Here is a 22,157-nt window from a genome sequence, read left to right on the forward strand (position 1 = left end):
CTTCAACTTGAACCAAAAAAAATCACAATTCATGATGTTACTTGTTGATAATAGCTTGTATCAATGGCCTTTACCGTCTCTATTACCATGTTTGATAAATGGAAAGAAAACTAGAGAATGTCTCTGAGTAGGAATAAAAAACCTTCAAATTATTCAGTACAAGTACGTCAAAATAATACTTGTGTCAACATACTGCATTTGTTTGAATACACAACAGCGGCAGAGTTATGATGTCAGAGTTTAGGAGGTGCACATGAAGGCAGCATAACTGCCACCCCTGACAGTTTTCAGTTCTAGGAACCAAAAGTAGAGGAACAATGTTTTTATATTACCCACCTGAATTAACTTTGTTTTTTAAAACTCATAACTCATTCGCATGAGAAGAAGATCTTTACATTATGATCGCTGAAAAAAGCTCATAGTATTGATAATAAATACTCTGCATTAAATAATACAGAGTCAAGCAGCTCTCGTGCAGTTTAATGAACCAACAGCCTCCCCTGTTGGTCATGCAATCTCTCTACCTATATGAGTATGAGCAGATCCATATAAAAAGTGTTTCCTCACTTAAATATGCCAGGCTATGTAATCAGCCATTTGTAATTCGGGTTAAATGACGTTTGAATTTTGTATTTTTTTCAGCAAGGTGTCACTTTTTCCACGTGGGTCCTGGGGGCTCAGCTTTTATTTAGACTAGAGCCAGGGACGCTACTTTATTCTGATTTTTTACCTTTACCGCACTCTCACCGCAAGACGTACCGTTCACTCCCACCCGCATGTGCACGGATTTCTACAATTCATGTTTACTGTTCAGAATAACAGACAGGTCTTTAATCAAAGATATAGTATGTGTTCAGCACCACCTTGACAAAGTTTCCTCCCTGAATGAAAAAGTCTAGAAACAACAACATTCATATCCTCATCATGCATAACAGTTCGACACATAGATAAAGGAGCAAAACCACAGACTGATTTAACTCCTGGTTATTGGTTTGTAATAGCCATGCCAAAGTAATATTTACCAACTATATTCACACACAACACCTTTCTGTTACCAACCTCGTCATTTACTGCAATAAGCCAATTTGCATCTTTTCCCTAAACGACTGCATAATGGCTTAACTTTACTGCACACTGGTTCATATTTTCGGTGATAGGCCTCCAACATAAGAGGAGCACTATAGTTGTGCCTTTTGACTTATCTACAAAGTTTTAGAGTGTGCACTTTATTGTGAAGCTTTAGCAAAGAATCACACTTTTTGGCTGCACAGAGACAGACACATATTCAAACATGTTGATGCAGCACTGCCAAAGACAACCGACAAATAACAGCAAGTAAATCATGATTTCTAACACCAACGTGTGACACATCTATGATACCTTGTTTAATATGAGCACGGAGAAGTGCTTTAAAGAGAGCTAACTTAAATCGGGGATCGTGGTGCATCCAGGCGTGCCAAATACGTTTCCTTGTGGGCGCATTTCAACAAAGTCCAGTAGTTTCTCAGCTCTGTCACTTTCTCTCCTAATTATAAAGAAAAACCAGAGGCATGAGCTTGCTGTTGTATCTGTCTTTTGAGTGTATTAAAGAGTGAAGGCTGTGTCCTCTTCCGCATTGTGGCAGAGTGAGCATATGTGTTATACAGGAGAAGTGACGGGAGACAAACTTAAGTGAAAGGTGCAACAATTAGGGCGTTCATATAAAATCTGTACATATTTATGATTTTGTAATTACACCAGTTTTGAACCAGTTCACCCAATTAGTCTTCTGAGAGGTATCAAGGACAATTTTGGCAGCAGTGTGGCATGCAAATCGACACAGACAGCTGCAAATTACAGTAGTAAGATACAAGGGAAATACTGAGTTACGACCACACAAACTGACAGGTAACAAATCATTTATTATGCTAGACAAATGAAACAAACTGAGCCATGATAGCAGCAATTCAACTATTGGAATATTTACACTATCACTTCACACCAAGGATATATATAACCCTTTACAATGTAAACACATGATACAAAGACATTTTGAATGCTAGAAAACAAGCTGATCTATTCACCAAAAAAAAAATGAAACAAACAAACCTGCTTCCTGCAGCAGAAATATGCTGCGTGTACAGTCATGGGTTCTTTTTCTGAGCATTTCAAATCAAGTTTCCATGAGTGAATGTCACACTCCGAGGGACTATGAGACTGAAGTAAAAACAAAAAAAGACAAACCATTTGTAATGATTGTCTTTGACACTGTTTTTTTCAAAAGGTGAGGAATTATAAGAAGACCTACTGGCTAATCATTTCAGTATTTTAAAGAAACAACATATTGTATGTGCACACTTTCACTCTTAACACAGCTGCCTCTGCTTGGCCTCTGAAAGAATCTACCTCCGTGCAGTGTCATTACAAACGCTGATATTCATTATTTTGGACTCCAGCAAAAAGAGAGAAAAAAAGAAACAAAATTAACCAAAAGTGTTGGTACGATGATTTTGTGAAAAAAAAAAAAAAAATCTGTCAAGTATACAGTGGGAGGTCGAGACTGCTTTAGCAGAGCAGCAAACGCCAAAAAAGTCACCTTTAACATTGACGTCCATTGATTTCACAACATAAAGAACCATGAGAGAAGTCTTATTGGTCTTCCCGTGTGTACGTTTGTGTGTGCGTGGACACACGATGGAAATTGTGTTTTGTGGCTGAGTGTGTTATTGAGGGAATGCCTCGTCTTTCATTAGCATGCGCGGGCTCTCCTGGTTGTCCATGCGACGTCTAGGACCCATCATGCCTGTGGGGAAAAACAGAAGGAGGAATGTCACCACACAGTCATCATAACATTCATCTTATGCAATTCATAATTTCATTGAAGAATCTGAGGAGAAATCAAGGAGGCAGATACTTGAATGCTACTTGTCTCTTCATAGGGAGCATGCAGTTGCAGAACACTTAAGCACTGTGACTGGTGCACAGCTGAGGAAATATCTAAATATGTACAGACTCAGTGAACACAACCTCACTATCAGGAGAGGCTGCCGCATAGCTGGATCCCTCAAGAGGAAAGACTGAGCACCCGCTGCAGCCGACAGGAGGGGGAAACAGAGCTAGACTTCCTAACCACCTGCCCTAAATACGAGGACATCAGAGACGAGTTCTATCCACTTTTCACCAGCAAACAAAATCAATTCACCATTATGAACTATGAACCGAAGCTTCCATATGTGCTGGATGAAGTGCAACAGTGTGCAAATGTTACAGCACATTAGGTGAGCAGTTGTAACCAAAGAATTACCACAGCACCACCATAAAATGGACTTTCTGCATTTCTTAAAAAAAACAGAAGATCTACATTTTAACCATTACTTAAAGGGAAACCAATTTAATATTATCATGCATTTTCTGCTATTATTATTATTGTAAATTTGAACATTGCTGCTTTGGCAGTAAAACTTATGTTACCCATAACAACAAAGCCAACTGAGTTGAATTGAATTGATAAAAAAATATGCTTAAAAGAACCATGAACCTTTTATTTATAGGCGTTTATTGATTGAATAAAAACTTGTTTAGATTTACTTCTTATACTTATGTAATTAAACCGAAATAGTTTCAAATACAGAACCACGCCCCCATATTTGAAGCAAGTAATTTCTTTGTGAGATGGCTCTTAATTTAACAATACAATAGACTATGTTTAATGATGTCATAAAGATATGGGATCATGGTAGTTGTCTTTATTATTTAACAACCATCATCTTTGATAGATATCTGTTAAAACTGATAGACGATTTAATGAAATAACCACAGACACAAGTTAGCCAGTACACATCTTTCCTTGTTCTGTGATGGACAAAACTCCACGGCATGTATGACAAAGGTCAGGTTGAATTTAGACATTATAATGTGGAAATGGTACAAAATTTACACTTAAGTAAAATTTGGACCCCATTCATTCTCTTTGGTCTTGAGTATTCACACCTGACTTCAGGATGCTGGCCCAGAATTTGTACCTCAGAGGATTCAGCTGCTCATCAAGCTCTGATATTACTGTATGAACTTGGCACTCTGCATTTTATTGAACTTTCCCTTTGACATTCCTGGCATGTAATCATGGGATGCTGTCTATGATGTATTTTTAATGATTTTTGTTTCATGTGCTGCCCTGTATGTTTATCATTTATGCATCATGTTCTTTGATACATTCTGCTATGAGCAATAAATATTCAGTTTTCACAAGTGGCTAAGCTGAATTAGTATGAAGCATATAACAATTTGATACAATGTAGAAAGAGTGATAAAAGATATAAAATAATCTCACTATCTCTATTATTTTGCAATAACATCTGAGCTCATTTAGAATGCACTTTGATACAATCATCTACCACTATGCAGAGATGTGGGTTGAGAACCTCTTCCAGTTGGTTCAATCCATCAACATAATTTACATTTCATCTAAACATTTCCGCTATCAGTGCCTTACACCACTTTCCACATTATTAAGCCATTGACATTTTTCTCTTATTTTCTGAAATATTAATGCAAATGACAGTCATCAGCCATTAGAGCATAATTCAAATGTTTTAGAACAAACTTCATAATGATAACCATGATTAAAAAAAAAAACAAAAAAAAACCTCAAAATGAACTGTTCCATATTATTAAGCACTACAGAGTTTTAAAACATTTTATAGGTTGTAAAGAACTGAAAATGATCATTTTTTGAATTTATAGCATTAGGAGGTCATATTTACTGAAATCAAAAGCTATTTCAATCAAAAACATCTTAACAGGCCATGTTCCATGTTAACATAGGAGCCCTTTTTTGATATCACCTTCACTATTCTTGCATCCATTGACCTTGTGAGTTTTTGGAGTTTCTGCTTGAATTTCTTTGCAAGATGTCAGAATAGCCTCCCAGAGCTGGTGTTTTGATGTGAACTGCCTCCCACCCTCATAGATCTTTAGCTTGAGGATGCTCCAAAGGTTCTCAACAGGGTTGAGGTCAGGGGAGGATGGGGGCCACACCATGAGTTTCTCCCCTTTTATGCCCATAGCAGCCAATGACACAGAGGTATTCTTTGTAGCATGAGATGTTGCATTGTCATGCATGAAGAAAATTTTGCCACAGAAGGAACTGCTCTTCTTTCTTTACCATGGAAGAAAGTGGTCAGTCAGGAACTCTATATACTTTGCCGAGGCCATTTTCACACCTTCAGGGACCCTAAAGGGGCCTACCAGCTTCTCCTCATGAATCTGGCCCCAAACAGGACTCCGCCCCCTCCGTGCTGACATCACAGCCTTGTTGGGACATGGTGGCCATCCACTAACCATCCACTACTCCTCCATTGGGACCATCCAGGGTTGCACGGCACTCACCAGTCAACAAGACTGTATGAGTCTTCATGTATTTCCTGGCCCACTGCAACTGCTTCTGCTTGTGCATTGGATTGGGCGCCCAAATAGTAGGTTTATGCACAACTGCAAGCCTCTGGAGGATCCTAGACCTTGAGGTTGGTGGGACTCCAGAGGCACCAGCAGCTTCAAACACCTGTTTGCTGCTTTGTAATGGCATTTTAGCATCTGCTCTCTTAATCTGATGAATTTGTCTTTCAGAAACCTTCCTCATTATGCCTTTACCTGCAGGAACCCATCTGTGCTCTGAATCAGCCACAAATTCCTTCACAGTATGATGATCACGATTAATTTTTCATGAAATATCTAATTTTTTCATTCCTTGTCCAAGGCATTACACTATTTGACACTTTTGGCAGCAGAGAGATCCTTTTTCTTTCCTATGTGCTTGAAACCTGTGGCCTGCTTAATAATGTGGAACATGTGGAAAAGAGCATTTTGAGGTTTTAATTAACAAAAAAAAAAGATTTTCATTATGAAGTTTGTTCAAAAACATGAATTACACTCTAATGGCTGATGACTTGAAAAATACTACTCATTTGCAGTAATATTTCAGAAAATAAGAGAAAAATGTCACTTGCTTGATAATGTGGAAAGCAGTGTACTTTCACAGGCCTTGCAAGAACACAGTCTCGCGAGAGGCAGTCAGTAAAGCAGCAGAGAAGTCAAGAAAGTAAACACAGCGGACATTCACAAAAATAGGCTAAAGCGGTTAAAAGTGTGGCTTCATTTCTCAAAAAATTACGTAACAGGGCGGTGTGCAACATCTGTCGAATACTGATTTCATCCAAGGCATGCATTTCTTGTGCAAGAACTGTTAATTTTTACAAGCTTTAAATGAATTTTTAGATGTCCAGAGAGCTGAGATCCAGAGACTAGTTTTATATTTATTTTAATGTTTTATCTTTTAAAGAAAGGAGCCACAGTGTTGTATTCTAATTCAAATTCAATCTTCATTCTGAAGATCCAGAGAACAGTTTGTTTCAACAGAGACATTTTTGTACATTTTAGCATTTCCTCCTCCCAAACACCAGATATTTTTTACATTTTTAGAACTGTTTATTATAGATATTTTTTTCCTATAAGAAAGATAAAAGGAAAGAATCAATACCTGAATCAATAGAGATAAAATTAATAAGAAGAATCAATAACGGTACTGATATCATTAAAATCTTATCAATTCGCATCCCTTCTACTATGATTGGTACTTCTATATTTGTCATTGTCCAAGTTCTGCCATACATAAATCACAAGAATCTGACTTTCAAAGCAAAATTTTAGATTTTCTCTGCCATTTCAGACTGCTAATGTGCTCAAAATTCTGTTTGGTTTCTCAAAACCCATCAGTGTTTTTAACTTTTTTGCCACTTCAAGTATTGTGCAGCTTTCAAGTATTCAAGCATTCCCACATTTATTGTGGTAAAATTAACCCCTTTAAGATCTGGGGGACCACTGGCAGGCCTGCCAGTTCTTTTTTTCTTTTTAACTATTCAGTTATTTAAAAAATGACTGTTAATAAGTAAACCACATTATACATCAACAGAAACAGCATGATTAAGTTATGTAAACCATTCCAGGATAAAAACCACCACAGCGGCCACAATTAATGCATTTTTTTAGGCTACAAACAATAATAAAAGGGACATAATATTCTGATCATAAAATTCTGTTAAACACAGTCCTGCTGCATCATAAAGAGTCCACACAATCTAAATCCAGATAAATTTTCAGTCCGAAAACAGGATTACACCCATAAAGATTAATGGACTGATTTTGTTCAAATTTGCTGTTGTTGTTCTCATTAGTCAACTGTATTTGCTGTATTTCCAGGCAATTATTAGCAATCCTAATTTGTAAAAACACTGCTAACCTTGATCCTGTTTGGAGTCTCCACTTTTATAATGCCTGGACTTTTCCTCAGAAAAACAGGTGTAAAAAATCTCATTTTCTGTGCTGTTGTTATCAGCTTTGAACCTGAACTAGGTAAGACTTAATGCTTTGGTCCAGTTGAGTTTTCAAGCTAATACCTCCCAGCTACAGTCATCCACAGGCCTCTGTTTCCCTATACAAAAATTAGACAGGAAAAATATTTTGTTCTTGTTGTTTTACACAATACCAGTAGCCACTAAAGTGAGTCTAACAGTTAAGGAAGGAACTTCAGAGTGTTACCTTTCTAAAGACACCTTTTTTGTACTTGAACTTCAAATGGTTCAAACACAATTTAATTAAGGTTTTCCTGGCTAGGTTGTTTTGACTAACTTCATCAGGAATTTCAAAGGGTTAATGGGATAAAATTTATAGGATTCAATAACCTGTAAGTATTTTGTTATGAAGGCAAGTCTTTGAGCAAAAAAATTCACTTACTGTTCTTATGTTTAAACGATTTTGATCTTCTGGGTGAGTTTGGATTCTGTAGTGAAGAAAAACATTTTCTTTCAGGAAAATTGAGTTATATTTTCATGTATTTGCATTACTTATAACTTGATAAGAGATTGCTAAACAGATACATACATTTTTCCTGACATGATGTATTAAATATTCAGGTATTATGAGAAAATATATAAAGTACCTTGTCAGATTTCCTTTTCTTGGCTGTAAAATAGAAACATTGATATTTAAAGCAACTTGAGTTAAATGTACTTTCAGTCTTATTTAAAGGATTATATTGGCTATAGATATGTGGTATCACTAAAAAGAGTTAAGATGTAGAACAAATGCCCCACCTTTCTTTTCTGCCCCGTAGGACCAGTCATTATCGTTGACATCATCGTTATCCTCTTGGTCACTTTCTGATTTGTTGTTGGTGTTGTTTCCGGTGACTATTCTGTATTAAAAAGGGAAGAATACAGCGTGACACACACTCACTGACTCAGCATTACTCACTGCAAATATCAGAGGGATTATAAAACAAATACATCCTCACATGAAGCATTTTTATCATACTGTTCAACCTTAACTCTGTTAAAGAGAGAATCATTTTCCCAGTATTTCTAACTGGGTAGAGTGTTTACATCCTCATTCTTCAAGAGTTGATCTTAATGAGTTTATTGACAAAGACAAAGGTGGATTGAAAGGTTTTCACTGTACAAACTGTTGGTGATTTCACCTTCGGTTGGCTATGCGGCTGCTGTTGCGCCCCATCCCCAGACATTTCTCCAGGTGTGGGGCAAAACGTGACGCGGCGATACTTCGGCTGCAGTTGGGACACACGCACTCCTTGTTTTTCCACTGGTTGTACACCTGGCCAAACACATCCAGTCCTGGCTGGTCCACAATTTCTGCAAAAACAAAACAGTTACATGCACCTCTGATCACTCCAACCAACAGCTATCGCTAAACCCTTTTCTGTGTCATTTTGTTCATTTTCTTAAGACAGAATGCATTTTTACTGCTCACCAAAGTCCCTCATGCTTTCTTGGTCCGTGTCATCCAGGAAAAAGTAGCCCTGCTTGACGGCCCGGTGGACCTCGAAGCAAAGACCCAGGCATGCATCCTCCACCAGGTCAGACAGGATGTCCTGAGCTAGGCCCTGGCAGGGGAAGGTACACACAAACAAACGTCAGCCCAATGAGTGTTTGAATCCTGCAGATGTAAAGCACTTGTACTGTTATTACAGTGTTGCCTTTGTACCTCCAGCTTGCTGTTGTCCAGGCTGGACATTGAAACCTCCTCCATTTTCATTTGCCAGAACTACCAGATGAGCCGACACTGCTGTGGTCATGCTGTAGCGCAGCAAGCATTGGCCAAAACAGGGCTGCAGCAGGAGGGACACAGTTAGGACTACAGTTGCACTTCGTGCTGTTTATTAGTGTCTATCAACGAAGTGTCCACGTATGACGCATTTAGTTTGACTTACAACTGCTCGGTGAAAAACTGCCGGGAGAGTCTTCCCACGTTTATAACCTGCGAATAACAGAAAAGACAATTATTTTGACGTTGGTGTAGCAGTGAAACATTTCCATTAACGACGCCGAACACGACGTTAGCTTCATTTTTAAACACAGCCCTTATAATCTGAGCTCTAATGTCCTAAGAAAGGGGCTTAGCTCAAAGCTTGGAGAAGAAAACAAAGAGCGGTACTATGAAAGAGCTGCAGGAGGACTTCAACATACCAAGAGATCAAGAGAGGCGGCTGTTTTCCTCCACACAAAGCCTCCAGATCAACAGCGGCTACAGCTAGCAGCTAACCATGTTCCTTATATAAAGCCGACATGACAACAAAGTAACTGTAAAACGCCTTTGCAGGGAATTTAATGGTTTTTGTTGTTAAAGAAATAACAAATGGACTACAGTCGAGGCTTGTCCCCGAACCCAACACCACAGCTGCACTGCGGCTTCTCCTCTCTCAATCCTTCTTCAAACTCCGAAAAGAAAAACACAACACCAGTCTATCTGAATGCAAAGTCTATTCTCGACAACAAGGTCAATCACAGCCAAGCAAATGTGCTAATTGTGTTTATTTACCTATTTCGGCAGGCATCCATCTTTACATCACAGAGATCAGACAGGAGCAATCGATCGCTGCATGAGTTTCCTCAGAGCGTTTCCTTTGCAGCACTGCGCTCCTCATTTTATCCTACCCGGCATGTAGCCGAGTAAACTAGGGTTAAAATAGGCCTGTGGGTTGGCTTTGTAATCATCATAATAAACTGCATCCAAGATGTTTAATTGTTTTATACTTGTTAAATTTGGCCTAAAATGTAAAAAAAAAAAAAAAAAAAAAAAGTGAAAACGATGTAGGGATCCCTCGCAATCTCTGAAGATGCAGGGGAAAAAGGAGGAAGGCCAACTTATGTGTTTCTTAAAGTAACGAAATATGAGAAGGAAGTGAAAACATCAGTTTTAAATTTAGAATAACACCCATCAACTTAAAACATTAGGGGTCATTTTAAAATGCTCCTGTGGCTCAATTTACCCCAGCCTAGGGTTTAGTCAGTGTTACTCATCCCTGAACCCAAGAGCCAAGTTGTTGAAAAACTACGTTGAGCCACAATCCAAACCTGGAATGTATGGAAGCCCATTTCCGCCAGTTAAAATAAAAATAAATAAATAGGAAAAGTAAAATAATAATAATAATTTAAAAAAAATTGTGAGATACTATACTATCTCATAATTATGACTTAGAAGCTCATTATTATGACTTAGTATCTCATAATTATGACTTTTTTTTGTAATTATTTTTTTTTTTAACTGGCGGAAATGGGCTTCCACAGTAATGTGAATCCAATAATGACAAAAATATATTAAGCAGTTTTTCTTCATCTATAGTCAATTCAGATAACTATTTGGGTAAAAACTGAATGCCATCAGCTTTTATCCTCATTGTCAATTTTGTTTGATGATTTCTTTTTAATTTACAGAAAAATACACTATCCTCGTCGCTTAATTCGGCTAATTTGTTAAAATACTGGAGAATCTTTATGAAAGTACTTATTAAAAAATAATAAATGATAAACAAGATAGAAAATCATGAAAGTCAGAGACAAGAAACTTCAGATGAATGAGATTTAAAAACAAAAAAAGGTGAAATTCATGCATTTTATAACTAATAGTCATACAGAATACCAGTGTTAACTGAAAACTTGACCAAAACTCCTTATGAAAACCTCAAAGCCAAGCAATTTTTGCAAACTCTAAGTGGGCTTTCATGTGCTTTTGCACTGACAGGCTTCTGTCCAGCTACTCTTCCATATAGCCCAGATTGGTGGAGAGTTGCAGTGATGGTTGTCCTTCTGGAAATTTTTTCCCATCTCCACACAGGATCGCTGGAGCTCTGTCAGAGTGATCATCCATTTCTTGGTCACCTCTCCTACCAAGTCCCTTCTCCCCCATTGGCTGTTTGGCCTGATGTCCAACCCTTGGAAGAGTCCAAGTTGAGCCAGACATCTTCAGGCAGTTCCTTTGACCTCATGGCTTGGTTTTTGCTCTAATATACATCATCAGCTGTGAGGCCTTCTATAAAGAGGTGTGTGACTTTCAATTTAACACATGTGGACTCCAATCAAGGTGTAGTAACATCTCAGCAAAGATCAATAGAAATGGGAGGAACCTTAGCTAAATTTAAATTTCAAGTAAATTTCCAAACATGTTTATTGATAGGACTTCCTCTCAGGATTTACCAACTTTACAAGAGTCCAAGCCAAGGTAATACAATACATGCTTCTACCAGCAGTCAAAAGAAAAACAGGAAATCCCATAAACTATTTTAAAACATGAACATCTAAAATGAAAATGTCCTTTTCATTATTGTTTTTAACTTCATTCTCAAACAGCAAATGAAGTCAAGACCATTTGTGCAATCGTACAATGAAAGTTGTTTTATTCTCTTTACCCACAATGACTTGATATATTTTACATCAGTGACCTCAGATGGATTATTTTGTAGGTGGCTGATCAAAATGACCACCTACGCCTTGATTTTTGTTATTAAGAACTATTAAAGAACATGTGCTCTGGAATAATCAATGCTATACATTCACAATTCTAAAATAAATAATTCTCATCATCATCATCATAATGATACATGATGAATATACAACTGTCTGTCAAAAAGAATAAAGTAAAGTAAAATAAAAGTGAGTTTCAGTCATTTCCAAAAAGATATATCCTCACCATGCCAGAAACATACGTATCATGGAGCTTTTAAACCAAACTCTCAAGGCTTTTGCAATCTACAACACATCAGTTGTTGATGCCCTTCAGGCCACAGTCCCAAACTAAAGGCCACATTGTGGGACCCTGTGTGCTCCTTGGAGGTCTTGGACAATCCATGTCGATTATGTTATCGTGGCTGTTCTTACATGTGGCATTGTAGCCATCATATCATCCAACAGTTTTCTTAATTCTAGAATCCATCTCTGAAGATGGCGTGTAATTGCTGCCTCCGCTTTCCATTCGCCATCTAAAATATCTCAAATGAGATATCATCTCCCCAGGCTTCCTCCTGCTCCTCACCCTGTGGATCAAAAGGTGATAGTTATAACACATTGCTGCAGAGTTGTAAATTAAATGTGGAAAAAAATCTGCATTCAAACCTCTGAATTGTCCTCTGAATCATTGTCCTCTTCACTGCTGCTGTCAATGCTGTCATCTTCTGAATCCTTGGGACAAAAAAGGAAGCTTCTGAACTAGGGCTGGGCAATTACTTGCAAATTAAAGTGTAATATGGCCTGCTGAAATATTCTAATCGCAGACAGTGCAATATCTCTTTAATCTGAAATGTGTCAGAATACTAGGTACATTTTTCTTGCAGTACATGTTTTATGCTCTACAGCAGTGTTACTCAACCCTGCTCAACCAAAGAGCCAAATTGTTGAAAAACAGCTCTGCAAGAACTACAATCTAGGTGGGGAAAAGTGGCAAAACAGCATGAAGTACAATCAATGGTCAAAAAGCATATAACTGGGCAACAGCTGTCTGCAGAGACTCTCCCATCTCATTTGCTGAAGCTTGTAATCCGTTCAGAGTAGTCAAAGACCTCTGTTGAATTAGGTCCGTCACTTTAAAGGGGGTAAATATTTATGCCGTCACTTGATTTACATTACATATTTTTAATTGACATTACTATGTAGAAATCTGTTATCACTTTGATACCAAAGAGGTTTCTTTTGTCAAAAAGCCAAATTATACTGACTTTGATTGATAAATAAAATCAATAAAAGTGTAAAACATCCAAGAGGATGAATACTTTTTATAGGCGCTGTACATACTCAGTCTCAGAAAATCTAGCGGACTGAAAAAACCCCCCATTAATTTAAGTAGCCAGAAAGAACACACTCATTTGCTGATTTTGATTTTAACTTACTGATGGCTTGTGTGGTTGCAAAGGGCTGGAGCCAGTGCATGGAGGGATGGTTGGTCTGTGGGACTGATCGTCTTGTTCAGAAACTTCATCAGAGTCCTCTTGGTCAGAAACATACTTTTTTAACCGTCTATGGAACCGACATTTCTGCAAGGTGAGTAAATAATGAATTAGAGAATGAAACCAACTTTAGAAAACAGAAAACAGAAGAAAGGCACTTTTTTTGGAAGTGCTTGCCTTGCTGTTATTCTTCTGATAGTCTTCCTGCTGTTCTGGTGTCAATTTCTGAAGAATGAAGGGGTGATATATGTTTCAGCAAACATCCATCACATAAAAGGAAAAAAACGCCTTTAACAAAAGTTTTGTATTACCTCAAACCACGCCTGCAGCTCCAGTTTATATTTACTAAGATCCTCCTCCACTTTTCTCCGGTAGGGCTCCTTCTCCTGTTCAGATAGTTTCCACCACATCTCACTGATCTTGGTTTGGCGGGCCCGTGGAGCCACCCTGTCCCTGTTCATCTGTCCCATTTTCTCTTGCATAAAAAAGGTGAAAGCAGATCTGCCAGGAAGGAAAATCCTGTCAAATTTATCTGACAAAAAAGAAATTCAAAGTGTTGAAAACTTAGACAGTTTGGTGCAAAGTTTATTTGCTCACCTTCTTGGCATCTTGGGTTCACTGCAAATCTGCAAATTATTGATATAAGGATGTTTCAAAGACAGGATGTTGTTTTCTAACACATGCAGCCCAACTGGGTGTTAATTGTTCTTTAAATGATACAGGTTGAACAGGAAAAGAGAAAGATGGGTTTATAGCTGGAAAATTGAATTTAATACCTTACCTGTGTTTTGATGCCCAGCTTTTTAAGTATCTGCTTTTGTTTCATCATACTGAAATTCTAAAAAAAAAACAAAACCCATCAAGACACAAAGTCTGTCAGTGTTGGCTAAGTGGTGCAGCAGCACACAACTTACCTTTAAATATTCCTCCAGCTTGGCCAAGTACTGTGTTTTTATCTGAAAAAAAAAGCTTTTTTACTCTAAGTTAACATATTTTCACTCTTTGTACAGCAGCTGAAGTTGTTTTTTTATAATGATGCGGTTGTTTTTATACTTCACTGCAACGTTGATTGTACTCCTTCTTCTCCTCTTTTGTCATAACTCGCCATCTCTGGCCCGCCAGCGCCATGTTTTTTTCACCTGGAATACCCTCCGCAGATACCATGTGCTCTTTGCAGAAGAGATGATAGCCACTGCTAAAGATACAAACACAACAAATATGCAATCAGAATTCAGCTGTTAGGAGGAACTTGGGGTTGTAATGTCACTCAAAAAACGTCTTACGCTAGCTTTGACTTGGAGAAGTTAACGTAACAAAATATCAACGTTCAGAGTCAGTAACATCTAAGAAAAAATGACTCTCTTAATATGGCAATTCTCTTGACTTCTGTGGTCCTATAGAAGGCTCTACTGTATCTCATTATCTAAAGGTTATGTCAGTTTGGGTTTTTTGTTAGTTTTATTTAATTTAGTTTTCCCTCTTTATTTTCAGTTGTTACTCCAGATTTCTTTGTTTTCCACCTCTGGTTGTCTTGATAAAGAATGAGAGCATTTTACACAAATGTGGTCTCTTTTTTTGGAATTTTCTCATATTTTTTCTAGAACCTGTTTGTAATAGTTTTGATTTGCCATTGACCCCCCTGGAACCTGCTCCTCCAAAAATTATATCCTAAAGCAGTTAAGACCAACTGGCGGCCCGGGGGCCACATCAGGCCCGACACAGGATCCCATTGGGCCCTCAGAAAATTTTTAAAATCTGAAAATGTGCAGAGGGAAATATGTTGTGGTATTTAAGATATGTTATTTCAAAAAATCCCATTAGACCTTAATATTTGGTCCGTTTTCCAGAAATCCATCTGTGAGTCATTATTAGTGAATATGATGCAAGAGAAATACACACTCATAAGTGCATTCTTGATTAAAACGGCCAATTTCCGTGTCAACTTTGCACTTCAGGCACGTTGAGAATTCAATTTTGTCTGTCAAAGAACCTCAAACAATAGACCACATTTCTGTAGGTTTTCCCACTAATCACAACACAACATTTTAGCATCAAACCCAGTGATGGACAACATGCCAGCCCCAAAAATATGAAGCCAAAATATCGCAATAGCCTCTTAGTGGCAATTACAGTTTAGGCGATTGGGACTGCACGCACCTCGAAAAGCAAAAAATATTACATTTTAAAAGTTAATAAAAGAATTAAACAATAAAATGTTATTTGGACCAAAATTTATTTACTTTTAGTTTTTGTGAAGTCAGGCCCTTGTACAAATGTAGTTGATGACCCTTGCCCTAAAAGGATATTTCAGTATTTTTTTCCTTTCAGAAAGACTCACCAGTTGTTCCTCCCTGGAATTTAGAAACTTTTTGTTAAAAAAGGGCCACAAAACAATGTTGGCCTAAATGTACGGACTATTGAAGACTTTTGAGCATTTTGTTTTTTACCCAGAAAGCCTCTGAGTTTTGTTACTATTTTGCAATGCAGGCTTTGGCTACGTGCTCTTGCTCTACAAAATAGTGACAAAAACACAGAGGCTTTCTGTCTCAGAAATAAAAATTCAGCTCAATGTCATCACTACCTGCATAGCATTGTTTAGTGGCCCATTTTTACCAAAAACTCACAAAATTCAGAGAAAACACTGCACCCATCTGTTGGTCTGTATAGCCTTGCTTCCTGGCCAGTACAACCAGTGACTCCTTCTTAAAGGAGCAATGCTCACTGCTCAAGTGTGAGCACTCAGGTCATGCACAACCGTCAGATCGTACAGTGTTAGCACAAAGCTTGTGCAAGATGGTTGTGTGTCGTAAGCGATTCAGTCATATGGTATGAGATGACATTCTGCCATGACTGTCGTATGGTCGGCTTGAAATCGCACAGTGTATACCCGGCTTAAGGGAGAAAAGTTGTTGAAAGTGGTCTTCTTGGCTTGTGATCCCTTAAGGTTTTGTGGTAGCTTGTAGTATAACCCTCGAAGACCACTTTTATCGGCTTCTCTGCTTCATTTTTTTTGAAAGTCATCCACAAAACCTAAACCTAAAAAGAACAACAGTCCTATTTTCAAAATAGGAAGTACACAGCAGAGGTGGGCATAGCAGAGCAGCACATCTCTACTCAGCAGCTTTTGTTATTGTTTAATATGCATTTAAAAAGCTGTAAAAAGAAGGTTAAGATTGTTACGGCTCTTCCTCTTCCTAACATTTTCAGCTAACAATACTTTAATTTTTTTTTCTCTGATTATGTGAAGCTTAGTGTAAAAGCTTTATTTATAAAAATATGTTCAAACAGATGAAGACTGATCACAAGTAATAATATGTAAACGCTGCTGATATATCAACAAAATCAAAAGCAAAGTGACCCATAACTGTCACTGTAATGCGTGCTTGTGTGCAGCTTACCTAGGAGGCTTTGGAGGACAATCTTCATCTTTACCTACAGAACTCTCTCCCTCCTGTTTTAAAAAGAGAGGTCACATATTTCAGGATAAGAAGTTAAAATTAGGACATAAGCAGCACATTGTTAAAATGAAAAGTGCTAGCTGGCATGACCATCACTTACATCTGAGGAGGTTTCAGAGACCCTTTTCCTCTTTTTCTTGGGAAATTTGTCTTTTTTGCTGAAAGACAAAAAAGAAAAGAAAAAACTCATCTTTGCAGAGACAGCAAAATCCACATCACATTGTTCCTCTACATATAATTTATGTACTACCTCAACTCCCGCATTTCTCTTTTGTATTTTTTAGCAGCGAGCTGGTGTTTCTCCACATATAAAGCCTGGAAAAAAATTAAGTAATACATCAACATTTACATAAAATCCTTAAAAAATAAAGAGAATCAGCAGCATAACTGTACCTTCTCTTTATCCGGGAGTTTTTGGTACTTCTTGTGGAGAGCTTTAAGTATTTGTTGCTGTGTGCTGCCTGGGTGCTTCTTTTTGTACAAGGAAAAGTTTTCTTCCAAAAAAATGTTATTTGCAGGGCTTGGTCTCTTCGGGTAATTAGCGCAGACCTGTAAAATCTATCACCCACAGAATCAGTCTATTTCCTGCTCTTGGTAGGAACTCTAAGCCTGAAAAAAACATTTGTCTTTGAGTTAAGAGCTTGGTTAATGCTTACCTTCCAGTAATTTCTATACTTCTTGGGATTAGAAATGGCATCTTCAGCCTCAACAATAATCTCCGTAAGGGTCCGTGTCTTACGTATCTAGGAAACACAACAAGGATATTTTATGAAGCACACATTCTTTATTTAAGTGTTTTACAGGGATGTTCTGAATCTCCTAAAAGTAGAATATGCCTTTTCACTTTTTTTGTAATTAAAATATGAGCTTTTCCCAAATCAAAATTAAGCTCGCTATCAGTCACCCTCAGAGTTACTTGCAAATTTAGAAGTACAAATGCTTTATTTATTTTGGATTTCACAAGAGACATTTAGCAAACAGCTGTAGCTAAGATAGATTACAAGAGTGAACAGGAAGGTGTGCAAGTCGTTTTAACAATCATAAAAGTTTGGACAAATACATTTTTAGTATTGCCTGATTCATTGTCATATCTGAATAAGAGTAGAAAGAAGCCATTTTAGTGAAGAAGACAATAAAGAAGAAGTTTCTGTAATGTAGAGTGAGCTAAAATGTAAAATAAAAGTTCAGCTCAGTGTCATCCCTACCCAGAATGCACTGCACAAACATGGCAGCCCATGAAGGAGACACATTTTTTTCTACGGTTGAGAAAACTAATGTGTTTCTTTATGCAACATACAAATTGCTGACACAAATGTTAATTCAATGAAGTCAACATGTCTTGATATGCAGGGTTCCATTTAATGTGTGGTCCAAGAGAAGGAATAGGAAATATCTCCCTGTTCTCTGGGAATTCACAATTGAAATGTGCTTTGTGAGAGTCTCGCATCTGTACCAGTTACCAGATGGTAATGCTGATGTGTAAGAAGACAGGTTTAAATGCCCTGGGGTTGAGAAAGCCATCCTAGTTGATAAGACTAATGCATCAAAAAGTGGAAAACTTTCACATCTATGACCTATATCCTGGGTAACAAAGGGAAAGTTCATAGTGTGTTCAAAAGCCTCTGGGCAGTACAGAAGCTCTTGGAGCAGCAGGTTTTTTGGCTATTTTTGTTGCCCAATGCACATCAAAGATCAGGCCAAAATCTCAAAGCATACCACATTCATATACAGGCAAAATAGCCTCTTAAACAAATGTTACTGTGTCTTAAGTTGATGTGTAGTTGTAGTGATAATGTTTGGCTGTACAAAGCACAACATCTGGAAGCTACTACCTTAGAGTCAAATGTGTGCATGCATGTTCTACTGTAATTATGTGCTTTTTAAACATGTTTATTTTATCCTATTGTTTGACTATCCTATTGTTTGACTCAAGTTTTGTTCCATTTAGGGTCCAAAATGCACAATTTTTCATTCAAGTCCCTGTAAAGTGAAAAAAATATCTTTATTTAAGGTTTGTTGTATGGGGGGTGTAATTTAAATCCAAAGCTTTAGTCTTAAAAACACACTATGAAGCTAAAGGAACAAGGATGATAAAAGAAAAAACAATCATGGGATAGGTCTATTGAATCTGATTAAAACTCACAAATTACATGTACTGCTGATGTGTACAATCACTTGGTCAGCTGTGAAAATCAGCTGAAAATTTACCATCTGCCAATAACTTTGACTGGCTTGTTGTCTGATACTATGTAGATAGTACTCCCTACTAATTATATATTTAACTCAGTGTGCTGTTCTTTTAAAATAATGAGTTGATTTGAGTCATGCTCTTGACACGTTAGGGAATTAATTGGGAAACCAGTGTGAAATATTTTGGGATGATGACATCTAGCTCTCAATAAAAGGAGCAAAATTGTAATCATGGGAGATTTGATTAGAATAAAATCTGACGATTTATGTAGACTCGGGAGTGAAATCGTTCCTGTTGCCACCTTCAAGGAAAGAAAACACTCTGACTCACCTGCTGGCAAATTTCTGTCCACTTTTTCTTGCATTCTTCTGCAGAGTAAGGCGGGAAAGCCACCTTCTCCCAGTCAACGTCTTTCATTCCTAGCTGGTAAACCCGATGTGTTTTATTCTTCGGGATGGAGTCTTTTAAAGAGGCACACAGATTCATCAGGTCTTTTTTGGTCCATTCTGAAGTCAGAGAAGAGGTAATCAAGTTAAGACTGACAGGCTTATGCAACAAATACAGGTATGTCTATAAATAAAACTTTAAAAATGTTAGACCTTTTATAATTGAACTTACCAGGCTCAGAATGCTGTCCTTCAAGAGCTGTCATGTTTCAAATTAAAGGTTCAACCCGGCGGATATAACAAGCTTCACCACGCGACTGCAACTCTAGCAGCCAGTTAACCTATTCAGCTGAGTATACCGACACAAAATAACGAGATAAAGATGTTATACCTAACGACTTACTCATTGACTACAGTGGGTGAATTCTTTAACAAGAGAACCCACCGAGAAACACATTTATTTGTGGTTTCAAGCAGACATTGTGAACAGCATACGGCATGTCTATAGTAAACAGCATGTGTTAGGATTCCTTCTACAGTCTATGGTTAGGAAGTGTTTTGATGTAGAACCAATCAGAAACCGGAAAGGATAAGCGTCACAGGAAAACAGTTTAAGAAAAGCCAATGAGAATTCGCGTCTCTTCTTTGTGTTTTTTTTTAGAGGCGTTTGTATCCAAACGTTATGTATTACCGCCATCTACTGGAGTCATAATATACAAAGAGCATGAGCTTTCAACATGTCAAGCCTCAGGACCCACCAGTTTCTTCAATGAAAAATTTGACCCAAATGTTCAGCAATACGTGTTTATGTCAAAGTTGCTGTAGTTAACTAAAAATAACTAAATAACTAAAACTAAATTTCAAAAGTCATTTTAGTTAACTGAAATGAAATAAAAACTAAGCTATACCAAAAAAATGAAAACGAACTAAAACTGTATAGTGTGCTTGCAAAATCAATTAAAATGAAATAAAAATGGAGACAAAATACCCTTAGTTTTAGTCTTTGGCACAACCATACTGACTTGCACCGACACCCAAGTCTGGGAACTGTAAAATTGCCTGATCTGATTGGTTAAGACTTCACATAGTGGTAGTTTTATGTCTGGAATTGTATTCCAACATCATCATTAAGTAAATAAAATGGTAAGTGAAGAGTAGCCTGTTTTAATACGTTTTAAAAATGTGACAGTCACCCTGACATCTATCCGTAAAAAATTAAAACTAACATTAAAACTAATAAAAACTAAACTAAAATGAAGCATTTTTGCAAAATAAAAACTAAACCAAAGTAACAAACCAGCAGTAAAAACTAATAAAAACTAAACTGCCAATTTCCAAAGAGCTTGAGAAATTACCTCATTAGAGTGGGAAAAGCAGCTTTGTTATTCCAAAAAGGAGATAACAAGTTGAAATATTCAGAAAATATTTGAATTTACTAAAATAATGTTAAAATAATGTATGGATGTATCTCCACAAAGGACTTCAGCATGTCATAGATTTATGCCAGCTGTAGACCCAAAATTGCGACCACTGAAAACAGCTGCGTGACCCTCTTTTGGGTCCAGACCCACCAGTTGAGCACCACTGACCTAGACTTTTCTCATTACTTGAACTTAAAAACAATCCACAATTCCTTATCACATCCTTTACCAAAGCTCACCAGTTACTGGGACGGGTGGTTTTCCAAGGTTGGCCACTGAATTTTCACTAGCCACAATTTTCTTGTTTGAAATAACATTACATATGATTAAGGTTGACTATGGCATGCCGAAATCCTTTAAAATGGAAATGTTCACTGTACTTCTAAATTAAAAATATTATATGTTAATTCCAGTTGGAATATAGTTCAGAATTTTTCACCAATAAGTTCAACCAGAGTGGCTATTGAGAGTCACTGCACTTCTTGCCATGGCTAATATTCACTGGCATTTGGCGGGTTGGTGGGTGTTAATGTCAAGCCCTGCTGAAGACCTTACCCAGTTATACCCACCACATCTGAGAAATCAGCAATAATCTCTATTCTATCTGATTTTAATCAACATCACAGCCCTTTTCTATATGGACAGATGAATAGCCTTTTCATAATCTTAAAAAAGACAAAATTACAGGAAATGTATGAAAACAATCATTTTATGCCAAAAGATATTGCTTTGAAACATATTTTCTAAAAGCATTGTTTACCAAATATGACTCATTTTCAAAGAGTCACAGGCTCTCAACCGTTTTATCTCAGGACCCTTTTAAATAAACCTGTGCCTTATTTAAAATCTTTTTTGGTTACAATTTTTTTAAAGGTGTTTTAACTATCTGTCAAAATTAATGCGTTAATCCAGATTAATCCATCATCATGGTTAATCTGATTAAAAATTGTAACGCAATTAACCCATCTACAGCGCAGAATGACTCAAAGTCCCTGAAATGTCTCTGGCAACTCATTTCAGGCAGTTTGTCCAAGTAGGGTTACCGTCAAGCATGTGCAAATGGGCCGTTGATCTGGTAGTGACCAACCAACTCAATATGGAAAACGCTAAACAGCACGTTGGCCCTCTCGATGGAAAATTTGAGTACAAGAAAAACAAGACGGGGCAGTCAACCATCATAAAGTATTATGCACATTCTGCAGGAAGGAGTTGTCTTTTCACTGAACCACTTCCAGCTTGAAATAACACATTAACACAAATTTGTAATTGAATAGCCCTGACATATATATTCCCTTCTTTCTTGAGTCTGTTTGCTTATGCAAAATGAAACATGATTAATATAGACTAAAAATGAAGGATATTTAATCATGATTAATCAAAATTAATCCACAGCAACCCTCTGATAAATATGATTAAAAATTTGAATCGTTTGACAGC

General features: G+C 37.3%; 2 protein-coding genes across 3 annotated transcripts; both read right to left on the reverse strand.

The window, feature by feature from the left end:
- Positions 1-1,887: 1,887 nt before the first annotated feature.
- On the reverse strand, positions 1,888-9,999 carry atxn7l3b (ataxin 7 like 3b). 2 transcript variants are annotated; one of them, XM_041815856.1, is made up of 9 exons: positions 9,868-9,999; positions 9,260-9,306; positions 9,034-9,157; positions 8,800-8,932; positions 8,510-8,681; positions 8,127-8,227; positions 7,973-7,995; positions 7,768-7,813; positions 1,888-2,782 (listed from the first exon to the last, which is right to left on the reverse strand). In XM_041815856.1, exons 3-9 carry the CDS (start codon positions 9,082-9,084, stop codon positions 2,703-2,705), a joined length of 606 nt encoding a protein of 201 aa, XP_041671790.1. In that variant the 5' UTR covers positions 9,085-9,157; positions 9,260-9,306; positions 9,868-9,999; the 3' UTR covers positions 1,888-2,702. The 2 variants fall into 2 exon arrangements, with proteins under 2 accessions (XP_041671790.1, XP_041671792.1); XM_041815858.1 differs by lacking the exon at positions 9,868-9,999 and adding an exon at positions 9,516-9,699.
- A 1,105-nt stretch (positions 10,000-11,104) lies between these two features.
- On the reverse strand, positions 11,105-19,836 carry LOC121528839 (nucleolar transcription factor 1-like). The gene is made up of 17 exons (XM_041816465.1): positions 19,745-19,836; positions 19,532-19,648; positions 19,244-19,419; positions 17,379-17,465; positions 17,116-17,280; positions 16,973-17,037; positions 16,823-16,880; positions 16,663-16,715; positions 14,318-14,459; positions 14,179-14,220; positions 14,046-14,102; positions 13,862-13,890; positions 13,576-13,765; positions 13,442-13,489; positions 13,208-13,351; positions 12,438-12,503; positions 11,105-12,358 (listed from the first exon to the last, which is right to left on the reverse strand). Exons 2-17 carry the CDS (start codon positions 19,563-19,565, stop codon positions 12,305-12,307), a joined length of 1,410 nt encoding a protein of 469 aa, XP_041672399.1. The 5' UTR covers positions 19,566-19,648; positions 19,745-19,836; the 3' UTR covers positions 11,105-12,304.
- Between the last annotated feature and the right edge of the window lie 2,321 nt (positions 19,837-22,157).

This window comes from Cheilinus undulatus, linkage group 20, assembly GCF_018320785.1.
Source record: "Cheilinus undulatus linkage group 20, ASM1832078v1, whole genome shotgun sequence".
Taxonomy (NCBI): Eukaryota; Metazoa; Chordata; class Actinopteri; order Labriformes; family Labridae; genus Cheilinus; species Cheilinus undulatus.